This window comes from Aquarana catesbeiana, linkage group LG09, assembly GCF_042186555.1.
Source record: "Aquarana catesbeiana isolate 2022-GZ linkage group LG09, ASM4218655v1, whole genome shotgun sequence".
Classification (NCBI taxonomy): domain Eukaryota; kingdom Metazoa; phylum Chordata; class Amphibia; order Anura; family Ranidae; genus Aquarana; species Aquarana catesbeiana.
Genome location: NC_133332.1, coordinates 229489206 through 229504922, shown reverse-complemented (window position 1 = coordinate 229504922; position 15717 = coordinate 229489206). Strand labels below are relative to the sequence as shown.

Here is a 15717-nt window from a genome sequence, read left to right as displayed (position 1 = left end):
AGCCAAGCCTGTGTTGAAATACTTAATGAAATGCGTACTTGTGATGTGTAACTTTGGGCTTGTGCCCGCCATAAGATTACTGTATAACCCTTCTCTATAAATATCTGAAATCATTTGTAATCGGGACCACTCCTGACTCAGAAGGATGGTCCGCTGTACAGTGTATATTCTTAAGTAAACCTATATGAGACGATGCAGCTGGCGTTGATGTCCTTTATTTCAAGGTTCAACTTTACATTTGGTGACCCCTGACGTTTCTTCTTGTTTGCATCTCCGCCACCGGCTCTCCACCCTCTCCGGGACAGACAGCAGCAATGAGGCCTCAGGTGAGAAAACTTTTATTTTCTCATGATAAATACTGTCTTTTCTGTGCGGTGTGGAGGGGTCGGTTGGGGGAGTGCAGCCACAGAAGGTAACACGTTTCCTATTTTGATTTTGCCTGCATACTTGTCTCTGTATGGTTACTAAAGAATGTTAAAGGTACCTATTATAATTTAAAGCATGCTAAGGAATGATCATTTTAAGCGCTTGTCTTTTTCTCCTTGTCTCCAGAAATGACAATATATATATTTTGTGAAGGGATTTATAAGTGCAGGTACCACAATTTCTAGAGAGTGAATAGAAGTTGGTAGTGGTGTTGTTTTTCTTTGTGTATGTTTTTTTTTTATGTTTTTTTTGCGCATTTGTGGTCCTAAGGCGGATAGATATTGCCTTCAGCGGATAGCCACAAGTGAGGTGAATGACCTGCTGTGTGTTCTCTGGAATAGGGAGTCTAGATAGGGACTAGCCTATTACCACTCAGAAAGGAGACGTCCTTCTGAGAGTAGAACGAGTGAGATATCTCAACTTATGTACTGGGCTGCTGGTACACAGCCATAATGTTAAACGGTGGAGCTCTCAGTTCCAAATTATTGTCATTTCTAAGAGACTAATGAGAAATTGTGATAAATATGGGAAAAAAAATGTTTTGCCTGTCATGAATACATTTGGGTTAACAAAAAAGAAAAAAAAAAAGTTATTGAAAATAGCAAAAGCAACAGGGCTAAGTATTGTTAAATTGCAACCAAGTGCTCCTATCATCAAAATGATGGTGAGTGGAGACCCAGATGCCCTGAAACATTATGTAAAATGGTAAAATGGTGTAAACTAACAAGAAAGGAGTATGAAGAGGACCCATCTAAATGGCCGCCAGAGGGGTCCCCTAATACACCTACAATTGATGCATTGTTTAATCTGCTTTTTAAAAGCTTTGATTGTGGGGGGGATTGAATGTTTAGCAGCCTGGGAAGAATTATCTAGGAAAGATATAAACCACCCCCCCTAAAAAATGTGCTCAGAGAAAGCTGCTTTACATGTAGAAAATAAGGATAAAATACCCAATGCTTGGGTTTCCCCTTATGACTCAATAAGAAGGGAATTATTAGGAGCATCTGCACCTATGGTATAGCAAGTGGAGACTACAGGAGGGGAGTCAGCTAATGGGGATATAGGAGAGGCGTCTGGTTATCAGCAGACCACTCCAAGTATTATGACAGAAACTCCCCTTCTGCAGACACATAGGTAAAATTGTTAATAAACAGTATTCCCCACATTACCGTAGAGAGAGGAACCATTCTATGATGTAGATGGTACAATGACATTTGAAAAAGATGGGGAACTGTGGCAGTACACTCCAGCAAGAGCAGATGCCTTAGCAAGATTTAATAGATTAAGTAAATTGGGTACTAATACTCCTCCAGTAGGGAGTTCTAGAGATCATGCCTCACCTGTATTAACTAGGCAACAGGTGAAGCGGATGGGATTACTACCCCAGCATACCCCAGAAGATAGACTAAGGACAAAAGAGTATTTTAAATCCAAATTAGAACCATTTGGACAAATGCCCTTGAGAGAGGTGGCTTTACCGGGGGAAGAAGATGACCAGGGTAATTACACTGTAAGAATAGGAAAGATTTATGTCCCCTGGAAACCTAATGAAATTAGGGCAATTGTTGCTGATCTACCCAACTTAGAGAAATGTCCAAAGAAATGGTATAAAAAGTTGATGTGGATAGAGAAAACACAAAAAGCTACATATATGATATGTGGATCGTGATTGATTGTGCTGTGCTAGAAAAGTATGTGGATGTATGGAATGTATTTGCAAGATATGCGAGCATTAATGGATGTTGTGCAAAAGAAAGGTGAGGATGTGTTGGACTACTGGAATAGATTCAAAGATGCTATTCAGAAGCATAGTGATTGGATTCCAGATGATGAGAGTGATATGAAGCGAGCAGAGTTGGTGAACGTATTGATGGATGAACTGTTGTCTGAAATTAGGGAAGAAATAGAGCTTCGTACAATGGGATGGAGAAAGAAATCTGCCCCTGAATTAGTTGAAATAGCTTACGAAGTGTTACAAAAATGGAAAGACAAGGTAGAAAAGAAGGAGAAAACAAAAATGATGAATATACAACTACCAGAGGTTAAGGAAAAAGTCCCTGAACCTAAGGGGGTACCAATATCTACAGTGCAGGTAGAACCTCAGGGTGTACCAGTAGCGCCCCCCCCCCCCTTACCCACCTTCGGGAGTGGTATATATCTCTAATTATGGGGCGCCACGGCAAAAGCGTGGCAATTGGAGACAAAAGGAGGGACAACGAATAAACCCTAGAATTCAGTCCCGATATCAACAAATCATCCCAAATAGAGTAAGACTCCCAACCCTGCAGCCTCGTGCCCTCTCCACTTGCTACAAGTGTGGATTGAGTGGGCATATAGCCAAGGACTGTAGGGAGCGCTAGGATAAGCTGGGATGTGGTGACAATATAGATAACACATTTTATCAAGCTTTAGCTGTAATTGAAGTTGATTCTGTTGATGAACCAATAGTTGAAATAAATGTAAACGGTATTGATTTGTGTGGGCTCATAGACACAGGGGCTTCACGGTCTCTTTTAAATGTCTTTGATCCTAACTTACCACTTTCCAATGAAAGAGTTTCTTTGGTGGGAGTAAGTAATAATATAATTTCAGCAAGGGTTATACAGTCTCTACCGGTGACATTGGGAGAGCATTCAACGGAACACTCGTTTGTATTGTCTCCACATTCCCCCTGTAATTTATTAGGAAGAGATCTACTTTCTAAAATGGGGGTAACAATTGCATTATCTCCGGATAAAACTGTCATTGACATACCGCATAGGTTAAAAGAAGAAGCAAATGATCTGTTGTTCATGTCTTTATTAGTAGCTGATATGGAGGGAGGAATTTCAGAAGAAGTCAAACAAAAAATTAGCCCTTCTATATGGGTAACAGGAGTAAACACTCCTGGTCTTATAAAAGTTGCTCCTGTACGGTTAAATAGAGACCCTACATTACCAGTACCTAGTCTACCTCAATACCCCTTATCTCCTGAATCATTTGAAGGTATTAAACCAGTAATAGAGGAGTTGCTACAGGGGGGTGTTCTTACTCCTTGTAGGAGTTCAGCTAATACTCCTATTTATCCAGTTCCCAAACTTATAAAAACAGGAGAGGATAGCTGTCGATGGAGGTTGGTGCATGATTTGCGTGCAGTCAACAAGGTAATTATACCATCAGTACCTGTGGTACCCAACCCCTCTACTATACTGACAACAATACCTCCTTCAGCAACTCACTTTACTGTAATTGATCTTGCCTCAGCCTTCTTTAGCGTTCCTGTTCATCTAGATGATCAATGATTGCTAGCTTTCACCTTTGAGAAAAAGCAACTTACCTGGACTAGATTGCCAATGGGATATCATGATTCCCCCAGTTGCTTTTCTCAGGTGCTCAAGAGTAAATTAGATGAGTGGCAGCCACTCATGAGATCAGTATTAATACAATATGTGGATGATCTTTTGCTAGCATCCTCTGATGAGCAGGCTTGTACTGAGGATTCTATTTCTTTAATGAATTTTCTAGCTAGTATAGGACAAAGAGTAGATGCTGCAAAAGTACAATGGGTTAAATTAAAAGTACAATACCTGGGCCACTGTGTCTCCCAAGGTATCAAACATTTGACAGCCAAAAAAGAAAAGGGTAATTGCAAAGCAACGAATGCCCACAGCTCTAAAACAGTTGAGAGCATTCCTTGGATTAGTGGGATATTGTAGACAGTTTTTACCTCAATATTCTACAATTATAGGTCTTAGCTGTTGAAATTAGAAGGTAAAGATAAGCTAAGTCTAGTAGAACGAAAATGTATGTTAGAAATGCCCCAATAGTGGGGGTTCAAGTTCAGCACATAGTGGAGTATGGTGATTTGATTATAATGAAAATTCCATTACTTCCCTGAACTTGCTGTCTTGAATTTGGGACAAAATACAGAACCAATGATTGATGTGTCAGTTAATGGTTTGTCTATTCTGTGTTTAATAGATAAAGGCGATTCAAAGAGTTTGTTAAATATATGTGATGCCAATGTTACCACTTCGAATCAGCAGGTAATTTTGGTCGGGGTAAGTAATGATGTAATTACTGCCAAAGTCACTGAACCTCTATAAGCAAGAATGGAAGGTCAGTGTCATAAATGTTCTTTTGTTTTATTGCCATACTCCCCTGACTGTCTACTGGACAGAGGTATAGTAATACATATAGGAGTAACTAAAGTTATAACCTTCGAAGAAATGGGAGTAAAACATACTTGAAGTAAAGGGAAACTTTAGATTTGCTCCTTATGACAGCAATTTATTAACCCCAAGCAGAAGGGGCTATTGTAAATATTTATAGTGACTCCGCCTTTGCTGTAGGCATAATGCATAGTTTTGCACAACTCTGGCAAGAGAAGGGTTATCTGACAGCAGCAGGAACCCCTATACAAAATAAAGAATTAATTGCTAAATTATTGGCAGCGGTCCAGCTGCTTCTTAAAGTTGCAGTAATTAAATATAAAGCACATACCAGAGCAGATGATAGTATATCACTTGGGAATGCTTTGGCTGATAGGTATGCTAAAGATGTTATACATTCTTATGAGCCAACTATAGCGCTTCCAACATTCCTGCTCACAGATCTTCAAGTGGATCTGGAAATTTTATCAGCTCTACAGGCAAGCTCGCCTCATACATCCTTTTGGACCACAAAGGGAGCTGTTTGTGGAGCAGAGGGTATATGGAATCTAAAACACAGACTGGTTGCTCCTCTGACTTTGTTTCCTTCTTTGTTTGCTTTGAGCCATGGGCCTTGCCATGTCTCAACAGGAGGGATGTGTCGGGTGGTAGCCAGAGATTGGTGGGCTCCAGGTTTTTCTGCATATGCTGCTAAAAAGGTTATTGAATGTTCTATATGTCAAATGCATAACATGGGAAAGTCAGTGCCCACTCCCATGAAGCATATTCCGCATACTGAGGAGCCATTTCAAATTGTGCAAATTGACTTCTCGGATATGCCCCCTTGTGGTCGATTTAAGTATTTTTGTATTGATCAATTTTTGAACTGGCCAAGAGGCTTGGCCCACGTCCAAAAATGATGCCAGAACTGTGGTAAAATGTCGAGGGAATTGATCCCAAGGTTTGGTATAGGGTCAATAATTTCCTCAGATAGAGGTACACATTTTGATAACAAACTTATGGCAGAAGTAGTGAATATTTTGGGTATGAAACAGCATTCGCATACTCCTTATAGAGCTCAAGCTAGTGGCATGGTGGAATGCAGCAATCAAGCCCTGAAGAGGTATTTAGCTAAAATAACTGCTAATGGACAAAGCACATGGGTAGAAGCGTTACCTATAGCCTTTAGGACTACCCCTAAAGAGAAACATGGACTATCACCTTTTGACATATTGTTTGGGCGACCGCCCAGGAGACTACATTCATCTCTTGTGCAGCCAGAGACAGTGACTTTAATGAATGGACATTGCAAATTGGCAAATGTGTTTTCTGATATTTTTTCCAGAGCGAAAGCAGGACAACCTGTGGATACGAGTGAAGGAACTCATGGACTAAAGTCAGGAGATTGGGTGTATATCAAGAATCACACACCCCGGACTACTTTGTCCCCTAAGTGGAAAGGACCATTTCAGGTCATTCTTGTGTCTCCTACTGCAGTGAAGCTGAAAGACTATAAGTATTGGGTGCATGGTTCACACTGTAAGAAGGCTGTGACTCCAAAAGAAAATATAAGCCGGTCTGCCGCTGGCAAGATATGTTCTGTACCTTTACCTTCCAGGTCTCCTCCACTGACTCGTGCGCAAGCAAGAAGACTGCAGAATGAATCTCCTAGGGCCTAAGATGAATGTGAAGCTCTGGAGTGTTATCCTCTGCGGTGGAGTGGTGGTATGGATTACAGTCATGGCATATGAATGGACATACAAGAAAGAAAAGGGTAAGATACAAGACACTTTTCTTTTTAATACTATTGTAATGGAAGAAATGTCACAACGTGAACCGGTTTCAGAAGCTGATCTGAGAGCACGGAAGGAAGCCGCACACGAGTATCATGCCAAGCTGGCAGAGCCTTTTCATAACTCTTTTGTAGCGATGCACATGCAAGCTGCCAAGAAGCTGAACATTACCAATTGCTGGATATGCACACATGCACCTATTTCTCATAAGACTATACTTTTGTTATGAATACCTAGCACTTTAGCTAAAATGGAGGACAGTGTACACTTTGGTGAAGTCAGTAGAACAATGATTGACAGAGCTATTTCACTTCTACTATTCACAAATGCTCCATTGAGAAAACCAGCTGTCTGCATTAACTTTTACTTTGGTAGAGTCATGCATGCTACTTGGTATATGGAGGATAATGACTTTCAAGAAACACAGCTCCACAAAATACCTGTACACTCTCTTAAAAAAGACTTGGTGCACCTTATTAAAAGGGATCTCACTGATCAGTCAGCTCCAGGAGAAGATGAAATCCCAGGAGGACAAGAGGAAGAAGAAGACTCTGAGATTAATGAGAAAAATGATGATTCTCCGGATAGGCCTACATTTTATCCTAAGTCAGAGATAATTGTACAAATGTTGAATCACATGACAGAGAGATTAAACCATTGTTTTCTATTCCTTGGGTAAATAGATGTTGTATTAAAAAGGCTTTCAGTTTCATCATTGATTTGGCAGGCCTGATGGATAACAGTGTATATTCTTAAGTAAACCTATATGAGACGATGCAGCTGGCGTTGATGTCCTTTATTTCAAGGTTCAACTTTACACTGTCAATATTTTGTGTGGCCAGCATTATTTTCCAGCACTGCCTTAACCCTCTTGGGCCTGGAGTTCACAAGAGCTTCTCAGGTTGCCACTGGTGTCCTCTTCCACTCTTCCATGACAACATCACGGAGCTGGTGGATGTTAGAGACCTTGCTCTCCTCCACCTTCCATTTGAGGGTGCCCCACAGATGCCCAATAGGGTTTAAGTCTGGAGACATGCTTGGCCAGTCCATCGTCTTTACCCTCAGCTTCTTTAGCAAGGCAGTGGTTATCTTCGAGGTGTGTTTGGGGTCATTATCATATTGGAATACTGCCCTGAGGCCCAGTCTCTGAAGGGAGGGGATCCTGCTCTGCTTCAGTATGTCACAGTAAATGTTGGTATTCATGGATCACTCAATGAACTGTAGCTCCCCAGTGCTGGCAGCACTCATGCAGCCCCAGACCATGACACCCCCACCACTATGCTTGACTGTATTCAAGACACACTTGTCTTTGTACTCCTCACCTGGTTCCTGCCACACATGCTTGACACCATCTGATCCAAATAAGTTTATCTTGGTCTCATCCGACCACAGGGCTTGGTTCCAGTAACCCATGTCCTTAGTCTGCTTGTCTTCAGCAAACTGTTTGCAGGCTTTCTTGTGCATCATCTTTTGAAGAGGCTTCCTTCTGGGACAACAGCCATGCAGACCAATTTGATGCAGTGTGCGGCTTATGGTCTGAGCACTGACAGGCTTGACCACCCCACCCCTTCAACCTCTGCCTCAATGCTGGCAGTACTCATACGTCTATTTCCTAAAGACAACCTCTGTATATGACGCTGAGCACGTGCACTCAACTTCTTTGGTGGACCATGGTGAGGCCTGTTCTGAGTGGAACCTGTCCTGTTAAACCACTGTATGGTCTTGGCCACCGTGCTGCAGCTCAGTTTCAGGGTCTTGGCAATCTTCTTATAGCCTAAGCCATCTTTATGTAGAGCAACAGTTCTTTTTTCAGATCCTCAGAGAGTTCTTTACAATGAGGTGCCATTGTTGAACTTCCAGTGACCAGTATGAGAGAGTGAGAGCGAGAACACCAAATTTAACACACCTGCTCCCCATTCACACCTGAGACCTTGTAACACTAACGAGTCACATGACACTGGGGGGGGGCTAACTGGGCCCAATTTGAACATTTTCACTTAGGGGTGTACTCACTTTTGTTGCCAGCTGTTTAGGCATTAATGGCTGTGTGTTGAGTTTTTTGAGGGGACAGCACATTTACACCGTTATGCAACCTGTACACTCACTACTTTACAATGTAGCAAAGTGTAATTTCTTCAGTGTTGTTACATGAAAAGATATAATAAAATATTTACAAGATGTGAGTGGTGTACTCAGTTTTGTGAGATACTGTGTGTGTATATATATATATATATATATATATATATATATATATATATATATATATATATATATATATATATATATATATCTAGATATATATAGATATATAAAGATATATATATATATATATATATATATATATATTTATATCTATATATAGATATATATATACAGTAGATAAATACTGCTTCTATATACAGTATATGTTACTTGGCTTCTATCAAACAGGAGGTCAGACCAAATAATAGCTGCAGTGTGGAGGTTAATGAAGGCTTGTTTTAAAGATCCTTTTTTGCTTTTTTAACAATATGTATTATTTTAATGCTAATAGGTGTATTTTAAATACCTGTTTTAACCTAGGTTACACAAACACATTTTATATAAATATACCTTTTTCTAACCTACAGGAAAACAGATTTGTTGACGGTGACACCTTGGCTTGCTCCAATTGTATGGGAAGGTACCTTTAATATAGATATAATCAATGCTCAGCACCACAAAGCGGGCACTCGCATTGGTCTCACAGTATTTGCTATCAGAAAGTAAGTTAAAAACTACAATACATAACATTATAGCTACTGCACATGTTGTTCAGATATAACTTTGGCGGGGTCACCATGCAGCACTCTATAAGTTGCGGTCTTTCCATCTGTCTGGAGCCATGACAACCCTGAATTGCCACCGGAGATATTATGACTGTATCACAGCAAAGTGCAATAGATCTCTGGTTATTGAGATCTCTCCATCTGGTAAGAAGTGTGTGAGCACTGGTGTCATTCACTTGGAGAGCACTTATCATTTGGATTAATTCACAGTTTATTATTGTCAACTTTGAGACTTTCTGTACTCTATTTCACATATATAGACTTTTTATTGATCTTTGATTGTTTTTATTTTTAATTATCTCCATATTTTTGCACTAATTTTGTTGTATCTACAGTCCTATGAATAGCACCTTAAAGTGGCAGCGCACCTATTTAGTTTTGATATGTAGTATGCGGATATTTCAGTGTTGCTGTTGTCATATATCTTTACATTGTACACTAAGTGCAGGGAATCTTTTTGTATATCAGATATACCTTTCTCATGTTAAGGAAATTTCAAATTCTGTATAAAATTGTATTCTATTTTGTATGGTTTTCCTATGTATTGCACACTGCACTCATTATGCACACGGCACTGATAATGTTTTCATTACACATTTGCATTTTTTGAGTCTTGATTAATTAATTTTAATATTAATGTGATGCCTACATAATCATGTGCATAAAAACCTTCAATTGTGTCAAATAAAACAGAACAGTTATTTTGGAAAGATGCTGAGTGTATCTTTTGTGTCTGTTCCCTACTGCAGTAGTTATTATTAATTTGGAACCACTAATCAATATTAGGATAAGAGTTGCCTATCTATAAAATTTCCAGAACAGTTGGTGAGCTTTGCCTAGGATGGAATTTACAGGTGACCCTGAGAATACGAAACAAGGAGCTTGAGACGATTCGGGAATCTCTGATAATTCGTTGGGTGAGGAGAGCCCTTTGCTTACATTTGAGTAATCAGACTTCCTTGATCATTAAGGCATTTTCAGGACAAAGGGTACCTATTTTACTCCCTTTAAATTGAAATATATTGATTGGTGGTTATTGGTAGATTGGTATCTACTGCCTATCAGAGTGTTATAGATAAGAAAAGGAAGAATAGTGCTGTTAACAGGTTATATGTAGTGCACATCTTCTGTAATAGTAGTTTAGAGGCAAGAGTGTATAGGCACAAGTAGAGAAGAGAAAAAGGCTGGCCAGTCATTATGGGCAATGGGCCTTATGTTAAGTAAGTGAATGAAGGGTAATGCCGCGTACACAGGATCGGACTTTCCGGGAGACAAGGTCCGACGGAATCATTCCATCGGACATTCCGATCGTGTGTGTCTGCTTGTTCTCCCAGTAGCATCGCTAGGGGGTCGGGGGGTATGCGGGGCGCACCTGGTTGACACCCGCCAGAGGGTTGACACCTGTGGGCAGCGGCACCGCTAACACCGCCACACCCCCTACGCTTATCTGCATGTCACCAGCCAGCTATCTCCCTGTCTCACGAAGCTCACAGAAGTCGCCTCCCTCTCCTCTCTGTTTACATCTACACAGGAGGAAGAGGGAGTCTGAGGGACACCTCGCTGTTCTGAGGTCTGTACTGGTTATTGTAATGTATGTGGACAGAGGAGAGAGAAAGTGACCAGGAAGGGGGCAAAACAATAGAGGAACGATGGGGGGTTAAGAGGACATGTGCTGGGGGGCGCTATGGGAGGGGAGAGGGGGGTCCACTAGCACAAGTGGAGAGGGGGGTCTATACTGATAGATGGGGTCTGCACTGAGGGGGATCTATACTGATAAAGGGGGTCTGCACTGAGGGGGGTCTATACTGATAGAGGGGGTCTGCACTGAGGGGGGTGGGTCTATACTGAGAGAGGGTTCTGCACTGAAGGGGGTTTATATTGATAGAGGGAATCTGCACTGAGGGTGGTCTATACTGATAGAGGGAGTCTGCACTGAGGGGGTCTATACTGAGCTGTATGAGAGAGAGGATTGATGAGCACTGATAGGAGGCATTAATGGGCACTGATAGGTGGGATTGATGAGCGCTGGTGGGATTAATGAGAGCTGGTGGGCACTGATAGGTGGGATTGAGGAGCACTGGTGGGCACTAATAGGTAGGATTGATGAGCACTAGTGGGCACTGATAGGTGGGATTAATGAGCGCTAGTGGGCACTGATAGGTGGGATTGATGAGCCCTGGTGGGCACTGATAGGTGGGATTGATGAGCGCTGGTGGGCACTGATAGGTGGGATTGATGAGTGCTAGTGGGCACTGATAGGTGGGATTGATGAGCGCTAATGGGTACTGATAGATGGGATTGATGAACGCTGGTGGGCACTGATAGGACACACAGCAGTGGCGCCATTGGGCCCCACTGCTGTCCATCAAAGTCAGTTAGCCAATCAGAAGAGAGAGGGGGCGGGGCTGGGTCACAGCTCTGTGTCAGAATGGACACAGGGAGATGTGACTCAGCTCGGGTGTCCCCATAGCAAGCTGCTTGCTGTGGGGGCACTTGACAGGAGGGAGGGGCCAGGAGCACAGAAGAGAGACCCAAGAAGAGGAGGATCTGGGCTGCTCTGTGCAAATCCGCTGCACAGAGCAGGTAAGTATAACATCTTTTTTATTTTTATAGAAAAAAACAAGACTTTAGTATCACTTTAACCGCTTGCCGCCCGCCCACCATCAAATGACGGCGGGGCGGTGCAGCTCTCGTTCTGGGTGGACGTCATAAGATGGCACCCAGGACTGCCGCTCTTATGTGCCTCCGTGGCCACGCCGTGTTGCTAGGACACAGCACGACCCCAATCTCTGTAAAGAGCTGAGCACGTGGCTCTTTAACCATGTGATCGGCTGTGTCCAATGACAGCCGGTCACATGTAAACAAGGAGATGCCAGTAATCGGCTCTCCTCGCCTCACACTGACAGAGTGTGAGGCGAGGAGAGCCGATCAGTGTCATCTCCACACAGAGGACATCTAGGCATGTAATCAGGGCACTGATAATCAGTGCCCTGATTACAATAAAGTACCCACCAGTGCCAGCAGTGTGCCCACCAGTGACAGCAGTGAGTGCTCACCAGTGCCAGCAGTGAGTGCCCACCAGTGCCAGCAAACAGTGCCCACAAGTGTAAGCAATCAGTACCCATTAGTGATGCCAGTCAGTGCTGACTATCACTGCTGCCCACCACTGCTGACCCTCAATACCTATCACTGCATTGAAATTAATGGGGCAGCGCTGCCATACCGCCAGCAAAGCGCTGCTGCAGCAGCGTTTTGCGGGTGGATTTAACCCTTTTTTGGCCGCTAGTGTGGGTTAAAACCGCCCCGCTAGCAGCTGAATAGCGCCTCTAACACATCAGTAAAGCAGCGCTAAACATAGCGCCGCTTTACCGCCGGTGCCCGGGTGCTGTGAGTGTGAAAGCACTCTAAATTCTAAAACATGAGAAAAAGCCAAACCAAAGAATGAGAGTCAAACTGTATAGGAATTACAGAATTTTTGGCCATGGCACAAACAAAATACTTTCTTATAGGCGTGCGCACAGGGTATGCCAGGTTTGCCTGGGCGCACCCTAATTACCCCGTGCAGCGCAGAATCCCCCTACTGCCCTGCCCCCCCCCTCGGCACTCCTGGCTTCCTTCCTCTTTTCTCCCGCCGGCTGCTGCTGTGGACACACACGTTTTAAAATGAGTGGGGTAAGGGGCATGTAAATAAGTCATTTACCAACGCCTTCCCTTTCTGAATGAATGCAGTGAGTGATTGTCACTGTGTGTTTGTCTTTGGAGTGCACACCCTAATGCAATTGGCTGCGCACACCTATGTACTTTATATGTGGTCAGAGAAGGAAGATCTGATGAGCATTATGGCTGCTCGTCTGGTCATAGGGGCTAGAGTAAGTTAAGTATGGGATTACAGTAAATGGGATGCAAGGGATATCAGAAGAAATTTAAGGAAAGCAGAATTTAAGGAGGTAAAGCTAACAAGCAGGGAAATTTCGAATAGAGTTAAAAGAAAGTGATAGAATGATTTGCATGTGTTGTGTAAATCAATCACTAAACTTATAAACCACAAAGGTGTCAATTCAGAAAACATTAATGTTTGCGGTGAGGGCACTATTCTGCAGTATTTTTATTTGGGTGAGGTTTATTTACCATGGCTTTATTATTCAATATGTAAAACAAAAGAAGGAAAATTGTGCAAAGAAGAATTGGTGAGCCGTCAACAATCCACTAGACATAAAGTGCAAATTAAATGACAACAATTAGTGTACCGTTCAAATGTACAGTATATAAATGGTGAAAAATGATGATCAATAAGGTAAATGATGAAGCGACGTCATAATTAGTCCAACTTAAATAAACAATACATAATGCAAATAAGAAAGTCCATAAAATGTAAATCAAGGTGCAGTGATGAATCTTTAAGCGAAATAAACTTGATCATGGAGTACAGTCAGTAAGGAGTAAAGTTGGCACGCTTACCAGATGAGGTGAACACATGTACCATATAGCACATGGGTCAAACAGGCATTGATGCGGGAAATAACCTCAATGGACCTCAATGGAATCATCCGTATGGAAAGTGATAAATGGAAAATAGGTTCCAGTAATTAGGTGAACCCACATCAAACAAACAGAATTCCATAACATTGGACATGAAAAATAAATAGATCCACATAGTGTAATACTGTATAGTCTGTTTTATTCAAAAAAGGAGGGGTTTACACTTACAAGAAATCCGGTACAACAAGCTTGTTTCTTAAAAAGGTATGAAAACATTTGATACGAACGTCAACCGATGCGTTTTGTCCCCTTTGGACATCATCTGGGGTGTGAGGATCGTGAGCAATCATTGTGGTATATAAACGAACCTACCAATAAGGAATTTGTGTCCAAACTAATAATAGGGGACACCTGGATGCACATTCCTGGTGTTCCAACATGGCGACGGCGTGCGTTCCATGCTTTGCCTTCAGGCTCCGTTGTTAGTGGATGGAAGGGCGGAAATGACGTGATGCATTCCACACCTCACGTCCAGACAATAATATGGGTGGAATAGAGGAGGAAATGATGTAAACGTGGCTCAAGCCTCATCATGAGCCGTGAAGCGTTAACAGAGAAATGCTCTCTGTGCCTTTATTCAGAGACACCCTGCACTTCAAGCCTCAAATTGGATAAAAAACCCATGGAGGTCAATAATATATCACATCACACGCCCATCCGAGCGGCAAATATTAACAATAAAATAATTATATATTATAATATAAATCCACCATATTAGGGGCTCAGAAATTGGAAATAAAAATTGGACACCAAAAATGTGAATCAAATGGGTACAATCCAAAATAATAATAATTAAACTCATATTAGTTGAATTAATCTCATATTAGTTGAATTAAAAATGGTCAATATATATAGGAGTATATGTCCACTTAATGGGGCAAGGACAAACCCAGTGGTCAATATTGAAATGATCATAATCATTGGAGTAAATAAATGATAAATAAACACAATAATCTCTAAAAAGGTATAAAAAAAATTAAGGCAAATAAAATTAAGGTACAGCATAAAATAGGTTAAAATAATTATATTATAAAAACAAGTTTAACAGTATAACCAATGAATGTACAGTGGGAACATCAAGCCTTATTGATGTCCCACTCGACATTCATGCCATATGTAAAAGAAGATTTAAGCTCATAAATCCAATAAGTTTCAAGTTGTGATACACCTCGTTTGACTGAACCACCACACCAAGGAGAAAAGAAGTGATCTGTTGCTAAAAACTGAGTACCAATTGGATCTCTCTGATGAAAACGGGCATAATGTTTGACAACATTATGTTTCTTTTTACCAATCCTTATGTTGGAAATATGCTCATTAACCCTAATGGACAAACTCCGTATAGTCCTACCCACATAATGCTTTCCACAAGGGCAAGTAATTAGATAAACTATATTAGTTGTAGCACATGTAATGAATGGCTTAATGGGATAAGAGCAATGGGTAACATTTGATTTGAAAAATATTGTTTTCTTTCTCCCAAGTGTGTTATGGAGACATACATTCAATTTTTTACATGAGTAGTAGCCCTTCAAATTGTAAAGAAATGTAGGCCTAGAATTAATGATATTAGGAGGAATTTCCATCTGAAGTGATGGAACTCCTCTGTAGATGACATCAGCCTTATCAGGCAACAATGGCCCAATAATATTTTCATTCTTCAGTACTCTCCAATGTTTGTTAAAAATATGTTTGATTTCATGGTGCTGAATTGAAAAAGATGGAAAGAGTGACCATTTAAGATCTTTAGAATTTTTGAGAGAGACAGTGTCATTTGATTTAAGTTTTTAAGTTAGACAGAGTAGGCAGGCGAGTCAGTTAGCTGCACTTACAGTGTATTGTGTACATATAAGCATCCTAGGTGTTGTATATGTATATATATATATATATATATATATGTGTATATATATATATATATATATATATATATATATATATATATATATATATATATATATATATATATATATACATATATATATACACTATATTCAGTTTAGTTAAATCTGTTCCTGTTATTCT

General features: G+C 41.1%; 1 protein-coding gene across 3 annotated transcripts in view; it reads left to right on the top strand.

Moving 5' to 3' along the window:
• The window catches only part of LOC141108363 (histo-blood group ABO system transferase-like), a 357971-nt gene that overhangs the window by 253820 nt on the left and 88434 nt on the right, over positions 1-15717 (top strand). The window contains exons 1-2 of one of the 3 annotated variants that reach the window (XM_073599921.1): positions 6174-6330; positions 8959-9093. The exons of 1 other annotated variant lie outside the window; for it this stretch is intronic. In XM_073599921.1, coding sequence (XP_073456022.1) covers positions 6308-6330; positions 8959-9093 — 158 coding nt within the window. In that variant the 5' untranslated portion in view covers positions 6174-6307. Of the gene's footprint in view, positions 1-6173; positions 6331-8958; positions 9094-15717 lie in introns of those variants that run through there. One more of the 3 variants, XM_073599919.1, reaches the window with a different exon arrangement.